We start from the raw sequence: 18,857 nt of genomic DNA on the forward strand, positions 1-18,857 counted from the left end.
TATCACCATTACAATAATAGTAATAATTATGTCTGCCTGCACGATTAAAATAACAGTGTCACACAAACATATTCGCGAAAAAGCATAAAGTATAAAGTATAGACAAACTGCTATGAGACTGTCCACAAATCCTCTATTATTTCATTTCCAAACAAAAATCTTGATTCGTTAAAAGAAAATTGTGCACGCTCTCCTGCATTATGTCTCAGTAATCCAATCCTACTAGTAGTTGCAACTTTTGAGAGAGTGCAGGGGGAAAAAAGCGGTTTGGCAAAGGCCCTGCGATCTGTTGAATGTGGAGTTTGTTTGAGGGGTGAGAAAATATGTCATTTCGGAGCCGTGGTTTATTCCAACGTAAGAGAGCGCACCAATGAAAAGCTCTTACGCTCCACCCTACCTGCCTCCTTTCCGCCCCCCCTCCTCCTCCCCCCTCCTTTTCCATCCACATACTCACTACTGAGCACGACCTGCCTCCTGCCACATCTGGAGACGCTTTCTCAACACGAGGAACTTCAAGTTTTGCGCTTACTCTGCGAACAAACACGCGTTTGCGAATTATCTGTCCGTCAGGGTGAATTTGGGTTTCTCTTGATAGTAAGTAGCCTAAATTATTCAGACCAAGTTGGCGTTTTTCCTCCTTTCTGAAGCTTTTCACATCACCATCGGTAGCTTAAACAGATCCACAGAGTTCCATACATGCCGTTTCTGTCTGTCACGGTGGATAGATTTATAATTCGGCACGGTTTGTGGACATGACAACTGATACACTACCGTTTTGTGCTTTTATTAATTTATAAGAAAAAAAGAAGAAGAAAGAAAAAGACCGGTAACCAGGGGTAGCGAACACGCGTACAGTGATTGAGTTGAAACACGCAAATCAGACACTTCTATTAAAAGTTTGAAATTTCACGCTCCGCTCTTTCACTTGGCTGCCATTTACTGTTAAATGCACAAAGTAGACCCTGTCTGCGATCCTTCTGCTCCACTGCCGCCCTGCACGATAGATCCGTGCGTTGTTGATGGTGACATGAGTCACAGGATTGAAGTTGTGAAATTCAGCAGCGACTGGTGATGGAATGATACGTTTCGGGCTTATTTTTGTACAACGCTGATCTAACGCTTGGAAAAGAATACTGGAATAAGCCGCAAGGCGCACAGCTCCATACTGAAGTGTTTAAGTTAGTCTGAGGGGGAAATTTAAAAGACCTAAAAATACAGCGTCGGTTTCTTCCCTACAAAGAATCATTTGAACTTCCCACCGCAGAGCTAGGGCGACATAAATAGTTCTGACATGTGGATGTAATTTCAGAAGAGGAAAAAAGACAGATGCAGAGAAATAAAGAGAGCAGACTGAGCCGGAGCATATAGTAGATTATAGGAAATTAAATCGAGGGCAAAGCGAGGCGATTACAGAGTTATGATTTCACAAGCCATCATAAGCATCGAGAGGCCAGATGGAGTGAAAAAACACAACTCGTTCCACTTTGAAGAGAGTTAAGTAGATTAAATAATTTCATCCGAGCTCAATCAGCATCTGTCTGAGCCCTGCAAGGACTCTTGGAGGTAGAGTTGCCTCAGGTCAGGGATGGGATCCTCTCTGCTTCTCCGCAATCTGGACTTTCTACTCATCTCTCTACTCAGCGGTTTATGCCTGGTAAGTCATTTCAAAATGAAAATAAAAATGCAATAAGCACATTTACCCTGCCTGATAGACAAGATGCTGCTTTAATGTTGGTAAAGTGTGCACAGATCACTGAGAGGTTGTCAGAGAGATATCTGCATGTGCTGTGTGCCAAGTAAAACTCAAGTACCTCCTTTAGGATGATTATTTTTTTGCATCCCATATTGATGAAATCTGCAAAATTCACTCTGATTTCCGCAAAATTTGTCCATTGCTTCTTTTGCAAATCATGATTGAGGAAGAATGTGTTCAGTGTTAAGGAGAGAGTGCGTCCTCCAGGAGAGACTAAGTGCCTCTGTTGTCAAAAGCTTTTTACTCGCATCTGCTCAAAACCTTTAATTGTCTCTGCGCTGGAAGTCAAACTCTTGAAATTGCTGCTTTATCGGACCACATAGCTGTTTTGCCAGATTCAGTGAAAAGAAAACAACACATTTAAGCTGAAATTTCAAGAGAGACGGTTGACTAATGACAGACATATTGTCAGTTCCCTAACAGGATGGCAGCTAACAAAAAGCAGCTGTGATTAGTGATTACGCTCTTGTTCCATTAAGTGCTTCTTCCCACCCTAACAGTACAATTAGGGTTTGTGTAAGCACACAGTAACCTAGCTGCCCTAAAAGGCAGAGCATTGTGTTTTACTACATCACGTTTCATGCTGTAAGCTCGGAAAAGCTCTGACCCGCATGAGCTGATGCAGCTCGTGCAGTCAAAATGGGGCTAGAAATTTTCATTCACATCTGCAGCAGCAGCAGCGGCCGAACAACTCGCCCAACACGGTGATCAAGTATTGAGCTTTCAAACGTTGCCACAGTTGTATTTAGAATGTCTGCATACACAGGGACACACACACACAAACACACTGTGCAGGCAGAGCAGCACACGAAGTTGGTTCTGTGTGTTTTGGCTGAGGCTGTTGTGCATTCAACAGGCAGTTCGCCCAGGTTCTGAGGTACAGTGCATTTTCCCAGTGATGTGGTCCATCACTGTACCGCAGGACCTCTAGGCTCATTGGTTTAGATGGCAGAGGAAAACAATTATAACATAGCTGTGTATTTATAGCTGATTCAACACTGAGTCGTTCAAAGGCTCTGTCTGTGAATGGTGTTTACCCGTTTTTAAGTTTGGTGTTTGCTTAGTGTTCCTCTCCACAAAAAAGTATTTATTTTTTTCCAGACTGTAACCAAACGGGATGTAGATGTTCACTGAATCTAAACTAAGAGCGGAAAAATCTGGGTCTGTGTTTGAAGAAAGAATATGAAGGAATATTTTAAAAATTGAGACATGCTGTTTTCAAAATACAGCGTTTTACAACTTTCCCAGAGGCTCTGCGAATCCTCGTATTAAAAATACAAATATCAAAATGTGTACTTGCTATTTTTATCTGAACGAAATTGGCTGATACGGGGACTGACAAGGAATATCTCAATTGTGTTTTACACCGTAGCAGGCAAGCTGTAGTGACAGCTGACAGACAAAGCACTGCCTCATAGAGCCTTTGTTCAGTGTGACTGCCTGCCTCACTTACTCGGTTATTACATTTATTAAGAGGCAGCACTGCTTTCAGGAAAGCTTGGTGAGCGTTTAATTTTTACCTCATGACTGTGTTTTCCCTCTGTGATGACTTGCATGTGTTCGGATCCTAACTGGAAGAACTCAAACTGTAACTGCATCAGCATGACATTGTCAAGGTTTATGTCAGCTCTGGACAGAATCTGACTGTGACGGCTGTCATGTTTAGTATTGCACAAGGCAGTTTTGACTAGTTTCACAAGGTGTGGAAAATATCAGTTGTTGACATTTTTAGCCAAAACTTTTTTCCTTTCGTTTCTTTTTTTTCCTATTTTTTGTGCAGAGAATCAGCAGTTTTCTTTGTGGCTAAAATTCTAGATTAAGTAGTTCAATCAATGTTGTGTTAAACCAGAGACCGCCAATTTCCCTGAGGATATTTTTCAAAGTTATACCGAACTGAACTGACTGATGCAGAACTCTTAAATTCCCCACAGATGAACGACGTCTGTGTTTTTCTCACCAGAGAACAGCTCAATTGATATTCATAGACATGGTTGATCAATTTGAAATCAAGGGATCACGGTTGTGGTCGACAGCCGAATGCATCCAAGAGGAGAGCAGAGCACACAGAAAATACATTTTCATAATAAAGTACCCCTGTGTCATCAGTTAAAAGACTTTAAAGTTACTGATCCCCCCAAAAAAGCAAACAATGAATACCTGAATCCCCCCCCCCCCCCTTTTCCCAATAATCATTCAAAGTAGCTTTATCCATCTCTGTTGAATCATCCTCAATAGAGATTCATAACATAGATTAGAGTGGCGGATAATCTCATCCCAATCTGTCACTGGTAATTAGGGGCAGCAGATATCGCCTTACTGATTCAAATGAACTGCTGCTGCATCTGTGAAATAGGCTTTATTATTGAAATTCATTTCTGCACACCCATTTGACTGATCTCAAATATGACTTATGATAATTTTCTCCCACTTGTCTGTGTTTGCGCGAATATATGTGTGTCTGAAGATGCATGAAAAGAGCCGTCCTCCTAAATTTATTCCAGAAATGTGCTTTTCACTTAGTCATTAAGAGAAAACTGCTGAAACTACAGACTGTTTGATTGCTGCTTTTAATTCTACTTCATATGCAGCTTCATGCACAGAGTTAGCCTCCAAACTTTCTCAGATAAGAGCCGATCCAGTGTGGTAATTCTATTTATTCACTATGTATTGTTAATTAATAATGAATGCTGATAAATTTATATAGAGACATTATACTATATAGAGACAATGTTTTTTGCGTGTTTTCACCAACTGTTCATAGTTTGTGTGAGTTATTTCTTCACACTCAGCTTGTCTACATCTATACACTCACTGGCCACTTCATTAGTTACATCTTGCTTGTACTGTAACTGCCTTTTAATTTCACAGCTGCCTCAACAAGGTGCTGAAAACATTTGCTCCATATTGACATGACAGCATCACACAGGTGCTGCAGATTTGTATTTCCTCTCTGCTCTGCTGGATTGAAATCTGGTGACTGTGAAGGGCATGTGATTGCAGTGAACTCACTGTCATGTTCAAGAAACCAATTTGAGATCTGAGTGTTGTGATATGGTGCATTAGCCATCAGAAGATGGATACACTGTGGTCATAAAGGAATGGACATGTTCAGGAATGTTACTCAGGTAGGTTGTGGTGTGTAACCAATGCTTTAATGGTATTGTGTCAGGACAATATTGTCCAATATTGGAGAGGCCATGTGAACAGTAGTCACTAGTTTTCTGTTCCTAGCTGTGGGTGTGGTACCCGGTGTGGTCTTCTGCTGCTTTAGCCCAGATGCATCAAGTTTTGACATGCGCATTTAGAGATGCTCTTCTGTGAACCTTGGTTGTAATGAATGGTTCAGTTACTTTCTATCAGCTCAGGTTTTCCTCTGGTGTCAACAAGGCATTTTTATTGGGAGCACTCGCTGGATATTTTCTCTTTCTCAGGCCGTTCTCTGTAAACTTTAGAGACGGCTGTGCAGGAAAATCCCCCTAGATCAGCAGGTTCTGAAATACTCAGAGCAGCCTGTCAGCCATCAACAACCACGTTCATAGTGACTTTCTTCCCCATTCTTTCGCTCACTTTGAATTTCAGCAGGTTACCTTGGCCATGTTTACATGTCTAAGTGCACTGAGTTGGTGCCGTGTGATTTATGAATATTTGCATTAATGGGCAATTGAACAGGTGTACCTAACAAAGAGGCCAGTGAGTGTATAAATATTTGTCTGCATGTGTGTTTCTCTGCTTATATTACCATCAGTGCACTGAGTGTGATGAAAATGCTGGCCTCACCGGCCACTATTTTATTTCATTTCCTCAGAGAGTTCAAACAGTTTGGATGCGACTTTGATCTCGATGCCTTTTCTGTTTAGCCTCCATTAGGACAGAGAGGGACAACAAAGCCTGTCAGGGCCCATTTACACATGTCAGTGGACACCTCACTGACAACTGTCCACCGCGTGCCAGACTGAAGCCTTTTTATATGGGAAAACCACCTTCCTGTCATATATATTTATATATATATATATATATATATATATATCTTATACTTCATATATTGAATATTTCATGATGAAAGGCTCGCTTGCTTTTTTTTCTTGATGACAAATTTTCAAAGGGCTACTTGAGGGTTAAGATTTGGATTTAGAGTTCGAGCTGGAATGCGGTGTAGATTAGAGCAAGGGGTGTGATTATATAAACACTTAGTTATTGAGGTAGCCCTGACATCTAAAGGCACTGCAGCTCAAGAAAACAAATCCAAATTGAAAAGCACAAGAACATATCATAACTAATTTGCCAACACAGAGGCAGCACTTATAAAATAAAAGGCTTCAATTACAGGAAACACAATGGAAGAGCAAAACATGTTGCAGTGATGTGATGAAATATTGAAGATGTTGTCTTAATTTGCTTGCATGTTATCTTTTTGCTTTTTTAAAATATTTTTTTCTTTGGTTTTTGTTCAAATTGCAGTACAATGAGCTTTCAGGGCCACTGTACAGCATTCTTTTACTCTTTGGATTAGTAGCTAAGGAATACATCATGTCAATAAGTGTCCTCACAAAGATAGGCATGGAAATGTGTGTGTGTTTGATGCACGGCTGGACTTTCTGACCTTTACATTTCCCAAGATGGCGGGGAGAGAAAGTAGGAGGTGTGTCAGCAATGATTAAATAGTGAAGTGAGGTTTTAACATGAAAATTTACTCAACTTTGTTACCCAGTTTCAGTCTACATCTGAATCATGTGATACACGCTTTGTTATCTAACCTTACACACAATGAAGAAATGACTACTGCTTACAACAAAGGGGCTTCTTTAAGCAATCCATTACAGCACTACCGTTATGCTTGAGTTCATCCGTTTTCACTGGGATTTGTGATAAGTTGCTTATTAATTAACCTGCTTAGCACTCAGAAAAATAACCGTAGGAAGTCATTCAGCCTTAACACAGTTTACATCTTACTTTTTCAGTTAGTTTAAACTCAGCAGCTTATGCTTAGTGGAGGGATTTGCTAATTGCTCCTAATCATGAGTGAATCAAAAACTACTGGACAGGCTAAAGGAGGACTGCCAAGCAAGCTATGTGGATCCATTAAAATCCATTTGAGGAAAACAAACAAACAAACAAAACACTAATTAATAATCTAGCACGTGAGTTCACATGAGTTTGTGATGTGCCACCATCTACCACTCAAACACAGAATCTTTTATATTGGATCCACTTTAGCTTGTTCTCTTTATCACTAGAAGTGCAGCTTTGCAGAAAATAACTGCATTTAAAGGCGAGATAAGGAGCCATTTTAAATGGTTGTCACTGAAGTGAGCTCCTAGTGATCATTTAATGCACCTCTCTGAGTTACACCCAATTTCTAACCAGGCACTATTTGTGCTACATGAAATCTCTAAACATCAGTCACTGTGCCTTGTGTGCCCACACCTAACCGAGGTGCTGCACTGTGTGTGCTCTCAGTCTGCCTCTCTGCTTTTGCTTCACTTTCATACCTTTTACAAATTAATACTTGCTTCTGAAATTGCTACCTTTTGTCTGTGGCCACAGGGCAAAATAATATAATCTAGTTAGTGAAAAAGCCCTTAAATGTTTGTTCTAATCAGTGAGTTTAAATGCATTACTCCTCTCTTGGGCATTGGATCTTTGCTATAGAGCAACAGAGTGGGGGAAATAATGGATTTCTTGCTGTTGGAACCTGGTGTTAGTATGGAGCGAGTCACTGTGTGACCAAATAATTTTTCATACATTGATTTTGAATTTAATATACAGTGAGGTGAGCAACAGAGAGTGAGGGAAGGATCAGAATCATCAGCCTCATGAGAGCCACAGGAGGCCAGTTTTTGGTTTCAGTTTTTGGGGCATGTATTCTTACTTTACATTCAATGTTTCACTGCTTTTTTACAGCCTTAAAATGTTTTGCGCACACTCAGCATCATGCTTCTTTGCTTCAAGATGATGAAATCACAAGAACACAGTCTTTATGGTTTTTTCCCCCCTTTTCTTTATATAATGAAAAGGGGGGAAAAGGGGCTTTTATACTTGTGTTGGAGGTATAGTCATGGATGATGCTCTAACCACTGGAAGTATGAGGCTGAGTGGAGATGGCTCAGTGACACTGCACTCTGATTGAGTGGAGTCACTGAAAACACCAAAAATAACACATTTATAACTCAAACAACAGAGAGAATCGTGTAATTGGGGCGATCGTGGCTCAAGAGTTGGGCGTTCGCCTTGTAATCGGAAGGTTGCCGGTTCGAGCCCCGGCTTGAACAGTCTCGGTCGTTGTGTCCATGGGCAAGACACTTCACCCCTTGCCTACTGGTGGTGGTCAGAGGGCCCGGTGGCGCCAGTGTCCGGCAGCCTCGCCTCTGTCAGTGCGCCCCAGGGTGGCTGTGGCTACAATGTAGCTTGCCATCACCTGTGTGTGAATGTGTGTGTGAATGGGTGGATGACTGGATATGTAAAGCGCTTTGGGGTTCTTAGGGACTAGTAAAGCGCTATATAAATACAGGCCATTTACCATTTACCATTAATTGTGCATGATGGACTGAAAAATCAACAGTAGCACATGAAGCTGAAGGACTTAAGAGCGGGTATTCTAGTGCACAGAGGGTATTTATACCCAACTTGGATAGGATATAATTTCTCCATCCTAATAAGATTAGGATGGCAGATCTGAGACATCCTGTTTTGTAATTTGGTTTTTACAGCACGTGTTGTAGATTTAAGCAGTATGGAGGTGTAACCTCAGTAAGCCCTCGTTGCTATATGCGCTTGCTGTCGTCAGTTTGCATGTTTGCCGGAACTTTCGTGCGATCAGCACAAGATTTACCTCACAGAGGCAACTTGTAGTGGGAAAAATAACCTTCACACACATACTCTCCTCACGCTGAGAGTTTTACTCTCAGTAGCTGACACCACCTCCTGAGATAACTGCAGAATAATCTAATTCTTGTAACTTTCTCTCAGGAGTGCATTCATCTGTGTGGCGTATTGACCGATGCATTGCTCGCTTTCAGAGGGCCTGTGAGTCAGACCCATAACGCATGTGTTAATACGCGAGTCTTCAGTTTCACCAGCATGGTAAGGTAACACCATGGCAGTATTTGACTCAGGAAAGGGGTTGTTTTCTTGACTTACCATGACCTCTGCTTTTTTTTTTTCTTAACTTTTCCACTTGAAGAATGCCAGAATATGTGTAACTCAATGCCACTTTTACACCTCAATGAAAAAAGTTACACTTCTCACTGATATTCTTATGATGGTTCCTATGTTCCTATGACTTTAGCACCCACAAAAATATGGTGTTGTAGTGAAAACATTGCATTTTGTTTTATTTATTATTTTTTAAACTCCAGCTTCATTTGTTTAACCATGGCAACTCGTAAAAATCTGCTTCTTTAAACTCAGTGATGCTTCTCTTGATGCTTCTTCAAAAGCAACGGTAGTGAGCAGCAGTTATACAAAGATACTGACGAGAAACCAGCTGGTGATGTCAGTGATGCTTCACCCAATTGCATTTAACAATTTAGCAGAAAAACCTCTAATAATGTTTTTCCTGTGGAGTTTCAGCTGACTAACAGCATCATGCACTGTGGTGATGCTTATCAAAGAGAAGCTGAATCTTTGAAGTACTCTAATTCATTGCGATAGTCTTTTCTCTCGTGTCGGTTTCTGATAAGATTAAGTCTGTGCAAAATTCAAATGCAAACAGTCTTGAGAATGACCAATATGAACATTTTTTTTATTTAAGCATTGGAACTAGAAATTGTTGGACCTAAGACCAACAGTGTATTATAATCTCAACATTGCTAGAAGTCAGGGACACGCTGATTGATTGTCAGCTCTGTGACGAGTTTGAGTCCTATGCAGTCTTTTTTCATCAGTTACCCGCTGTATCAATATTGTGGTGCAGACTTCTTTGCGGGCAATATGCTTGGAATCCCAGAGCACCTCCGTTGAGTTGACATGTGAAAATTCTCAGCTATGCAGATGCCTTTGCCATTGACCGACAGTTCAGCTCAGCCCTACCCCCACTGTTAGCGAACGGATTGAATTTCAAATATACAGACTCTTCCAGTCTCATTCTGTCCTTTTAAATGCAACAACAAATTAGGTCGGTAGACAGTTCCAAGTCAATTCCTTAATTACTGTGGGCACAGAGAGTAGGATTTCACACGTGATTCAGTTGTTTGCGTAATTTGGAAGCGGTTCAAATTTTGGGTAGGAATACTCCCCTGGCACATGGCTTATGGCTAAGAGGAGGCTGGATTTCTTAAAAGGACCTTTATTAGTTTCATTGCAAAACTCAGGGGCTTATGGGTTTGTAAGTATGCAGTTCACAGCTCCAGATTTTCCAGCAATAAGTAAAAAATCCTTACACTGCAGTACAGGGGGAAATCTCAGCCAATTTAAATTCAGATAACAGTGGGTGGATGGGTTTTTCTCTGTGTTAAATTGGTGGCATTTAAAGACAAGCCCCTCTCAATGCGGTTAAAAAGTTATAGTTTGAGTCATCACAGATCTCAAGTTTGAGTGCTTCGTATAAGATACTTGTTGGTCGTGGAGAGATTTAATGAATGTTTTCAGACTGACATTTACAAAAAGTACCGTTCATTGTGTAGTGAAGGTCAGACACATGATTAATTTCAAGTTTTGTCACAAATTATTTTGCATGAATTCTTCTTCCAGCATTATAGCTTATTGCTCATTGGTTAAGGTTCACTGTGTCTCTCTTTGCTAGACTGTGATTAATGTGGCCCTATTAATGTAATGAATAGAAATAAAATATTGCAAAAATTAATTACATTTAAAATATTTTTTTTTATATAATTTGGGTTATTTTATTGGTACAGGCAGTTTTTTTATTACAATTATTTGTTGTTTTATTTTGGTGGATTCAGTTACTATTAAATATTTAAAATTGCAAAGACACCAAAAATATTGAATTAGTGCACTGTATGAGTCCCACAGCGGATGATGGTGCATAGTTGGCACTCAGTCATTGAACTGTCTGCATCCATATGTGGACTAACTTCAATGGATGCAATATTTAAAATGTAATCCTTAAACATGTAGCATGGTGTATGATCTCCATATACACTGACTATTATTCAGAGCTTTATTGTTCCATATTCGAAGTGTATTTATACAAAATGTCCTTGTGTGATGTAGCTGTATTCATGGCTACAGAAATGCTATACTATACTTTAAACATGATGCAATGAAGATTTAAAATACATCAAAAATAAATGAAGGTAATAAATTTACCTTCTTTTCATAAAATCATTTCAATTCTATCTCATTTTAAAGAGATATGCACGTGTCCTCTCTCGTGGGAAATTGTGTTTCTTTGTAAAACAAACAAACAAACAAACAAGCAATTATTTAAGTAAGAAACATATATTTCAACCAGCCATTTTTACAACAAAGAGAAAACAAAATAAACCAACAAGTGTGGCAGTATTGTTTTTGTCGAGGGTAAGGGTTAGTCTCAGTCTTGCATTCAATCATACATACTCCCATACAAGCATTTGGAGTGATAGCTGATTGTATTGAGCTGACCTGATGGGCAAGGAAGGCTGTTTATTATAGTGAGAAATAAATGATGTAGACATTAGGGTCTACATCATTTATTTAGCGTGCTCTTACTCACTGCTTTAAGCTACATTAGCCATTACAAACACAATACACTGACTGAATAACTATCCGATTTTTGACAAGAAAGAAGCATACCTATAATGAATAAGATTTACCCGTTGTTATTGTCTGTCTTTTAGCGGAGTTCAATAGTAAATCAGACGGGTGCTTTTTAAAGATAAAAATGTAAGTTTTAAGGTTTCTGGGGGGGCAATTAAGCTTATCTGATCTGCAATGGAAAATATTGGTTTCAGTTTAGAGCATATGACAGGACAGACGTTGTTTTGTCTGGGATGAATTTGAAAGGGATCGATATCAGCTAGAGAGAAAAACTCTGAAAACAGTATTGATATGCAAAGGATCAGCTGTCCTTTAATTCATCACTGCACTGCAACAGTAGGTGCATTTTAATTCAAAGATGTGAGCCTTTTCCCGTTGTGCAACAATTCAAACTTAGTTTAAGGTTCGAAGGTTCAGAACTGGACTGAGTGGCTGTCTCCTTAAAAATAAAGTGGTCAAAAATATATATTTCTTTATGTGCAGCACAGCTGTTGCTTTTATCTCTATTAGCTTATTTTTACTTTCTATTGCTGTTTTCTGGTGAAGTACCAATTTGATATTTAGATTGATTATTGCTCCAATCCTGACTGAAAGAACAGTTTGTCAGTGACAAAATGCTACATGGGGTTGATCTCGTCAGAGTTCAGTTTCGTGCTTACTTTGCAGCAATTAAACCAGCTTTTCTTTGTAAGCTTTTTAAAACATGTGTTCAAGTGAGTTTACACCAATGAAAACCTCGAAGAGTGTCTCTTTCTTGGCCACATGCTTTTACTTTTGTTATTGCCAATCTTCACTTGTGGCTTGTGTGTGACAGGATGACAGAAAAGTGCAGTAATGAGTCTCAGACTGGGCTGTAATCAGTCTAAGTCAAAAAGTTTGGTTAAAAATGTTAATAGATTTTCATTTTTTTATGTATGACCCGTGGACTTTGGCTATTCTAATAGTAAGCACAAATTCAGGGAATTGATATTCTTGGATCTGTTTATTTTTCACATATTCTTTTACAAAGTCAGTAAACTAGCGTTGAAGTCGAGCTCATAACTGAATGATGAGTTTTGTCATTGCAATATATATAAAACACATAACAATGCAGTGAGAATAATATTACAGCAATCCCAAAAGGTTCATTCTGTTCATCTGGACGTAGCGTTTTCAGTTTCTCCCACTGAAAACGCTACGTCCAGATGAACAGAAACAACCATGCAGCAACTAAAAGGTATGTTATAGTTAGCTTTAGGATTCAAACTTAATTGTCATTACACATGTATGAACATGTACAGGATAACGAAATACAGTAGATAAAAGGGCTGCAGGTCGGACTCGAATCCGGGCCGGCTGCTCTCGGCCACGTGCCATATGGTTGGCTGCACATCCAACTAAGCTAAATCTGCACCCATGTTTGTGAGTCTGCTATGGTTCACTTTGGTCCAAGTGATGTTATCAAACAGCGAGTCCTAGGTTATGAGGGGACATCCACATGCTACCAAATTTTCTGTGACCGTAACAACTCGTGTTTACATTAAAATTCAGCTATTAGATAAGTGCCATTCAGTCAGGCTTTAGTGAAGTATCACAAGACCTCCAGCTTCCCATGTTCACAACAGAGTATAATCACCACTTAAAGTAGGAACACATGCAGATGAACAGATAAGCCGACAAAGGACAGGAAGAGAGAGAAAACCTGCAGTCGCACACATACACGCTCAAGCACAAACAGACCTAAAGTAATGCTTTCAAAAGAAAACATATAATTAGACAAATTAAACCATTACTTGACAAAAACTCAGCACCATGACAATCCTGACTTTTTTCTGTTTTGCCACCGACCTTTTATTCACAGTTTCAAGTAATGTTTAGTGAAACAGGAGCGTGGTTCGAAGGCCTCAGCACCATTGGCCTTGTAAGAAAGTGTGGACGGCTCATGCTGACAGGTCAGCTGCAGGCCTCTCAGCTGGAGTACAGCACAAACAGTGTAGCCTGTGTCTGCTTTAATTTTCCCTGCTAAATAAAGTGCATCTTATTCACGTGCATTAATGTTAGTGTTTAAAAAATACATTAAATCCTTAAATGTTTTACTAAAGAGATCCTCTGTATATGTTTATCGCCAATAAGTCCGCAATAAAATATATCTGCATTTCATTTAAAGGTTTTATAGAATCAGAAAACCCATTCAGGCATTTTCTAGTGAAGTTAAAATTTGAGAAATTAGATAAATGTTTTAATGTATTTAGAAAATTCAGGAGTATGAATTACGGCTTTATTGAAAATGCAGTTTGAATTTTATTCAGTCTTTCTTAATAGTTTGTGTTTTTGCTGTATAGGTATTTTTCCTGGAAGCCTTGTCAGTTTTTATTTCAACTCTTACAACTGTATATGCAACACAAGATTATTTTAATTATCATATTGCAGGTCATGAAAATTTACTGCTGTCAGATTTGATTATTATCATTGTATAAATGCAGAAATATGAAAAAATGCACATTATGTAGTCTTGATCTAGAAATAATTCCACTGCATTTAGTGTGGTTACATAGGTGTTAATTACATTCTGAATACGTATTTGATATTGATTGTTATTTTATTAGCGTGGAGTATAATTCTTACACCCTGTGTGGTTCTATTCAATTTGAGAGCATGACTTTTCCTTTGCTTTTGATTTGAAATTATTGACTGCCCTGAAAAGCACTTCAATCAAGGTGACCATCTGCAAGAGGTTCACTCTAAGTGGCCCCCTTCAGCAAATCAGAAGAGTGCAATATTAACAGGCAAAGAGAGACACCTTGGGTGATTAAGCTATGTCCAATTAGTCCACAATTTTGGAGCTTTTTATTGGGAAGGCAGTTATGATGAGGGGTCTTATGCAAAAAGTGCCCTTGTCCTAGTTCTTAGTGGGCAGCGGGCCCCTTGGTGTCCCTTTGGTTAACAGTGGAAAGGGGCTGATTGAAATGCTGTCCTCTATATGTGTTGTCTTTTTGTATTCATCCCCTTCCTCACTAAAATTATAATAATTCATAGTTATTCAAGGTAGACTGTGAAAATTCTAGCATGTCCATAAATTACTTTTAGTCTTATTAAAAGGATAAGCTGTCTTACCCTTTTCACCAAGACAAAGCTTTCTTGCCTCAATATATCTGTCTGTCTGTCTGTCTGTCTGTCTGTCTGTCTGTCTGTCTGTCTGTCTGTCTGTCTCCCTCCTCCTTTACCCAGCCCTAACTGACTGTGTTAAACAGACAGTATTACATTGTTTGGTGTTGACACATTGTCTGCATTACATGCAGCATGCATGCTGAGATTGCTCAGTGGTGTTTCACACTCATTTGGAATTGTAAAAGTTGGCTTTGTGATACTAATTGAAAAACTCCCTGTAGGCATAATATTGACAGCGAGATAGACAAGGCTCTGCGTATTATGTGAATTCACTGTTAATTATGGGATCAAGCAGCAAAACAAATATAGCAGTAGAAAAGATGCTGATATGAGTGAGTTGACTTGAATGAAAAACACTCACTGGACAGCTGGACAACTCATCTGAGTATTCTCACTGTCATCATTCATTGATGAAACTTTTTCATAAATGCCTGAATAAACTTACCTTTAGAAAGTTTTGAGATGTTTCAAAGTTTAACCTGTGACTTTTATTCTTGCTAAAGTATGTAGTTTTGTGGGGAGTCTCATTTAAAAATGGATGAGTCTGTCCATGGTAATAAATATTGCATAATCCTACTTTCTGCAACCTCACATAGTTAGTTTTTACAATTACTGTAGGGCAAGGCTATTTGCAGGTATATGATTGGATTGACCCACAAACCTGACATCATTCATTACTGTTACAGATGACAAAAATGGAATAATCAGTTTTGACTGATTGAAGCCTGTTTTCAGTCATGCATTTAATCCCTACTAATGTTTTACATCAGCTGATGTTATTTAAAGGGGTAATAGCTGTAATGCCAAGCTGTGACTGAGATGGTCTCATAATCCATTAATGCCGATCTGCACTATAAAGCCACATATGTAAGGTCTGAAAAAACACATCCAAAATAAGCCTTTTATGGGTTTTAAATCTACTTTAAAATGTATATTTTAACCTATAATCCTCTTATTTCATGCATAAAGTTGCATTTATGGCAGTGCATCATTCTGCTATTGAGGCCCAGTGACCTGTGAGCGTTGTTTTGTTTGTTTCATCAGTTGCTTTGTGACATCCGTTAAGACATTATGAAATGTCTACTGCATTTGACTGTTGCATAACCATTAGTTGTTTTTAAGCTTTTGATGAAAATTAAAATAGTGCATTTATATTGCTTTGCTAAAGCAACAGTCTGTAGTTGCTGTATTAAATCACTTATATAATGCAAGAATGATCCCTTTTTAATTTGTGAGAACAACAGTCACAGCTATCTGCCTTGTGTGCAGCCTCTCGGAGTACACACAATGTTTCCATCAAGGACAAAAGTGCTGTTCTTCAGGCTTACGACCAGAGCAGGGTATAATTAGGAACTAAATGCTGCTTTAAGTCAGAATGTGGTCTGCGAGCATTTCCAAAGGACAACCAGTCTTGTGGTTTGTGGTTTTTATCATCAAATGCAAATTGCACAGTTGAAGAGGAGTGGCACTGACTCATAGAGTTTATAATATCCAGGAACCTCATCCGCTAAAACATTCATGCGGCGCAATATGTCAAAAGTAACATATTCATGTTTTTTCCAGATAGTAGACAGCCCATTAAACACTAGATTCAGCGAAGTTATAATTTTCTAGAACCTTACTATTTTGTGAAGAAAAAACATGCAGGAAAGTCCAAAAGCCCTTGGGATCAAATTTTGAGCACATGCCAACAACAAGGAAGTGAATGTTAGCCTATGGTGTAAAGAATGGCAAATGACCAAAACAAGTACATAAAACAAACATTCAGCTGTATTCCTAAAATTGAGACGTTTCACAGCAACCAGAGTAAATATTATATGTGTAGTATTTATCATTCATGTGATGAAGTGTGATCTGGAATGGAAAGCCTTACTTATGACCATTACCTAAAAAAAACCCTTATCTTCGCACAGGGATTGTCTAACAGAGAAGCATTATTGGATGTCTCTGAACTTATAGAAAAATTAATATGGTTCCCACTGAAAACACTGCCAGAGTTGTGATGAGAGGTTCTATGTTGACAGTGAAAACATCTGCAAACACTGAACTGAAATAACACAGAATATGTGTCCAGTGCTTTTAAAGTCATGTGAAGTTTGGCCTAAAATAATTCTAATAATAGTTATAGAAATTTTGTTTCAGAGTTTCTTCTGCTTTCATGGTTGTTAAGGTTTTACCCACAATTTTGGTAGTATTTTTAAATATGAAATCACTGTAACCAATGAGCTCATATATGCCACTGCTACAGTAATCCTAGATACACTTGGGTATAAGATCAGGAATGCATATAGAGAAAGCCCTTATGGAAAGGTAGGCTGGAAGCCAAAATCAGGGAAACTTGAAAGGATGTTATAAAAGTTATGAGATGTGGGTACTGGATGGATGGGAATGACAAAAAATGTCCATAATTGGGGGCTCTACAAACTACCAAGCAAAGGCTTATAACTATGGTGACTAGGCTGAAGAGATACACCAGAGAAGCAAAGGCCAAGAGAATAAATGGTCTGTTTGCCAAAGATCCAGCAGCAACCTCCCAGAAAAAGAACCAGTTAACAACACAAAGGCAAAAATCTTATAAGGTGTCTCAAGAATGAAATGCTGATAGCACCAGGATCTGATATCCACACCAACTGGCTGAAGAAGTGGTACTTCATCAACAAACACCTGGCAACACAAAGAAGCAGGCTGCTAGTAGCAGGTACTCATCTTGACTTGCTAACACAATCATGAAAGATCCCTGCAAGTTTATGACACCATGAAACTACCATGCCAATTAGCTCTCTCTCTAAAACATGGAAGCTCCTCTAAGGCATCATAGCAACCAAGCTGAGTAGGCTTGACATGAGTTAACATATAAGCACAGCTCAGAAGGCATTGAAAATAATACCAGAAGGCCAAAACACCAACTGCTGGTTAATAGAGCACTACACCAGGGCTGTAAGACCAGGAAGACTAATCTCAGCACTGTCTGGTTGGACTACAAGAAAACCTACGACTCAATGCCCCACACGTTGATAGTGGAGTATTTGGCACTATACAAGGTAAAGTGTGTTCATAACATCAATCAGGAACTCAGTGGAAGACAACATTTGAGGCCATTTGGCTGGATAGGTGTGGCTGGAAAATTGCAAAGAGAGGTATCGTGATCAAGGCTGAAGGGGTTAAGATATCAGAAGGTATAATAGCAGATATACAGGACAGCAGAAAGATGAAAAATCAATGAATGCTTTAGAAAGATGACCCCAGGGATAAGCTGCTCTAAGATTTCCTCAGATATCTGAAGACACAACAGTGATGAGAAACTATCATGGAATACCAAGCCACTGCATTGGATATATCATGGACTGATTGAAGAAGGGGTTGACATCAAGTAATCTGACTAGTGGCTAGAAAAGCACAAAAAACAGGGAAGTAACAGGGGCTGAAGGAACAACTGGAGCAGATGTGAAAGGTAAAGACCAAAGTGGCCCCACAATGATAGGAGCAATAAGACCAATAACGCCCAAGCTGGAAGAGTGGCTCCAGCAGATTCCAGGCACATCAGAGGCAGCTGTGCAGTAGAGTACAGTTCTAGGAATAGCTAAGATGTTGATGCATTTTTACTCACCTTCACCAAAGAAATTACTCACAAAAATATATATATTTAACAATTGTGCAGACTGAATTTTGAGCCAGCTTCACCTAACATATATTTATAAACATTCATTTATATTAAATCAAAAACTCTTCTTGATTTGAAAAAAAAAAAGCTCATAGCTAGTTTATGTAGTGTCTGTTTACCTCCATGCATTGAGTGGTTGCTTTGGAACTTTTGGTCTTGTGGATTTATTTTTTGTTTATTGCTAAAAAAAAGTAAAAAAACAAACATTCTGGCCAATGATAATTTCTTGCAGATCATTAATAATCCTTTCTCTTCGACTGTTGTCTTATTAGCGTAAACTGGATATAACCCCAACTCCACAGAAATGTTGGCTTTTCATAAGCCTTTTAAACAATAACACGGGGACAGTCTGATGTTGAAAAAGAAGATAAAAATGCACACCTTCGATACTGAAAGCTAAAATCTGCAGTGTCTAGTTCAAGTGTAAATGCTGAAATGGAGCACCGGAACATCTTTAACTATGGAAGAAGTTTTTCAGAGACCTACAACACCTTCTACATGCATGTAAAAAGCCAAAATGCATAGATGGGGCTCGTGTATAGACAGGATTTCAACAATTCAGTTTTAACAAACTTCTGAAAGTAATCAAAGCTGTTGGGA

The 18,857-nt window shown here is 38.9% G+C and overlaps 1 protein-coding gene across 1 annotated transcript in view; it reads left to right on the forward strand.

The window, feature by feature from the left end:
• The first annotated feature begins 469 nt into the window (after positions 1 to 469).
• Positions 470 to 18,857, forward strand: part of pth1r (parathyroid hormone 1 receptor) — a 43,705-nt gene continuing 25,317 nt past the window's right edge. The window contains exon 1 of the mRNA XM_086271003.1: positions 470 to 1,654. Coding sequence (XP_086127129.1) covers positions 1,586 to 1,654 — 69 coding nt within the window. The 5' untranslated portion in view covers positions 470 to 1,585. The remainder of the gene's footprint in view (positions 1,655 to 18,857) is intronic.

The sequence above is a fragment of the Aulonocara sp. 'chitande type north' Nkhata Bay genome, linkage group LG18 (assembly GCF_057382095.1).
Source record: "Aulonocara sp. 'chitande type north' Nkhata Bay isolate Kocher_YH1m ecotype deep benthic linkage group LG18, A_spYH_male_GT1.1, whole genome shotgun sequence".
NCBI classification, from domain to species: Eukaryota; Metazoa; Chordata; class Actinopteri; order Cichliformes; family Cichlidae; genus Aulonocara; species Aulonocara sp. 'chitande type north' Nkhata Bay.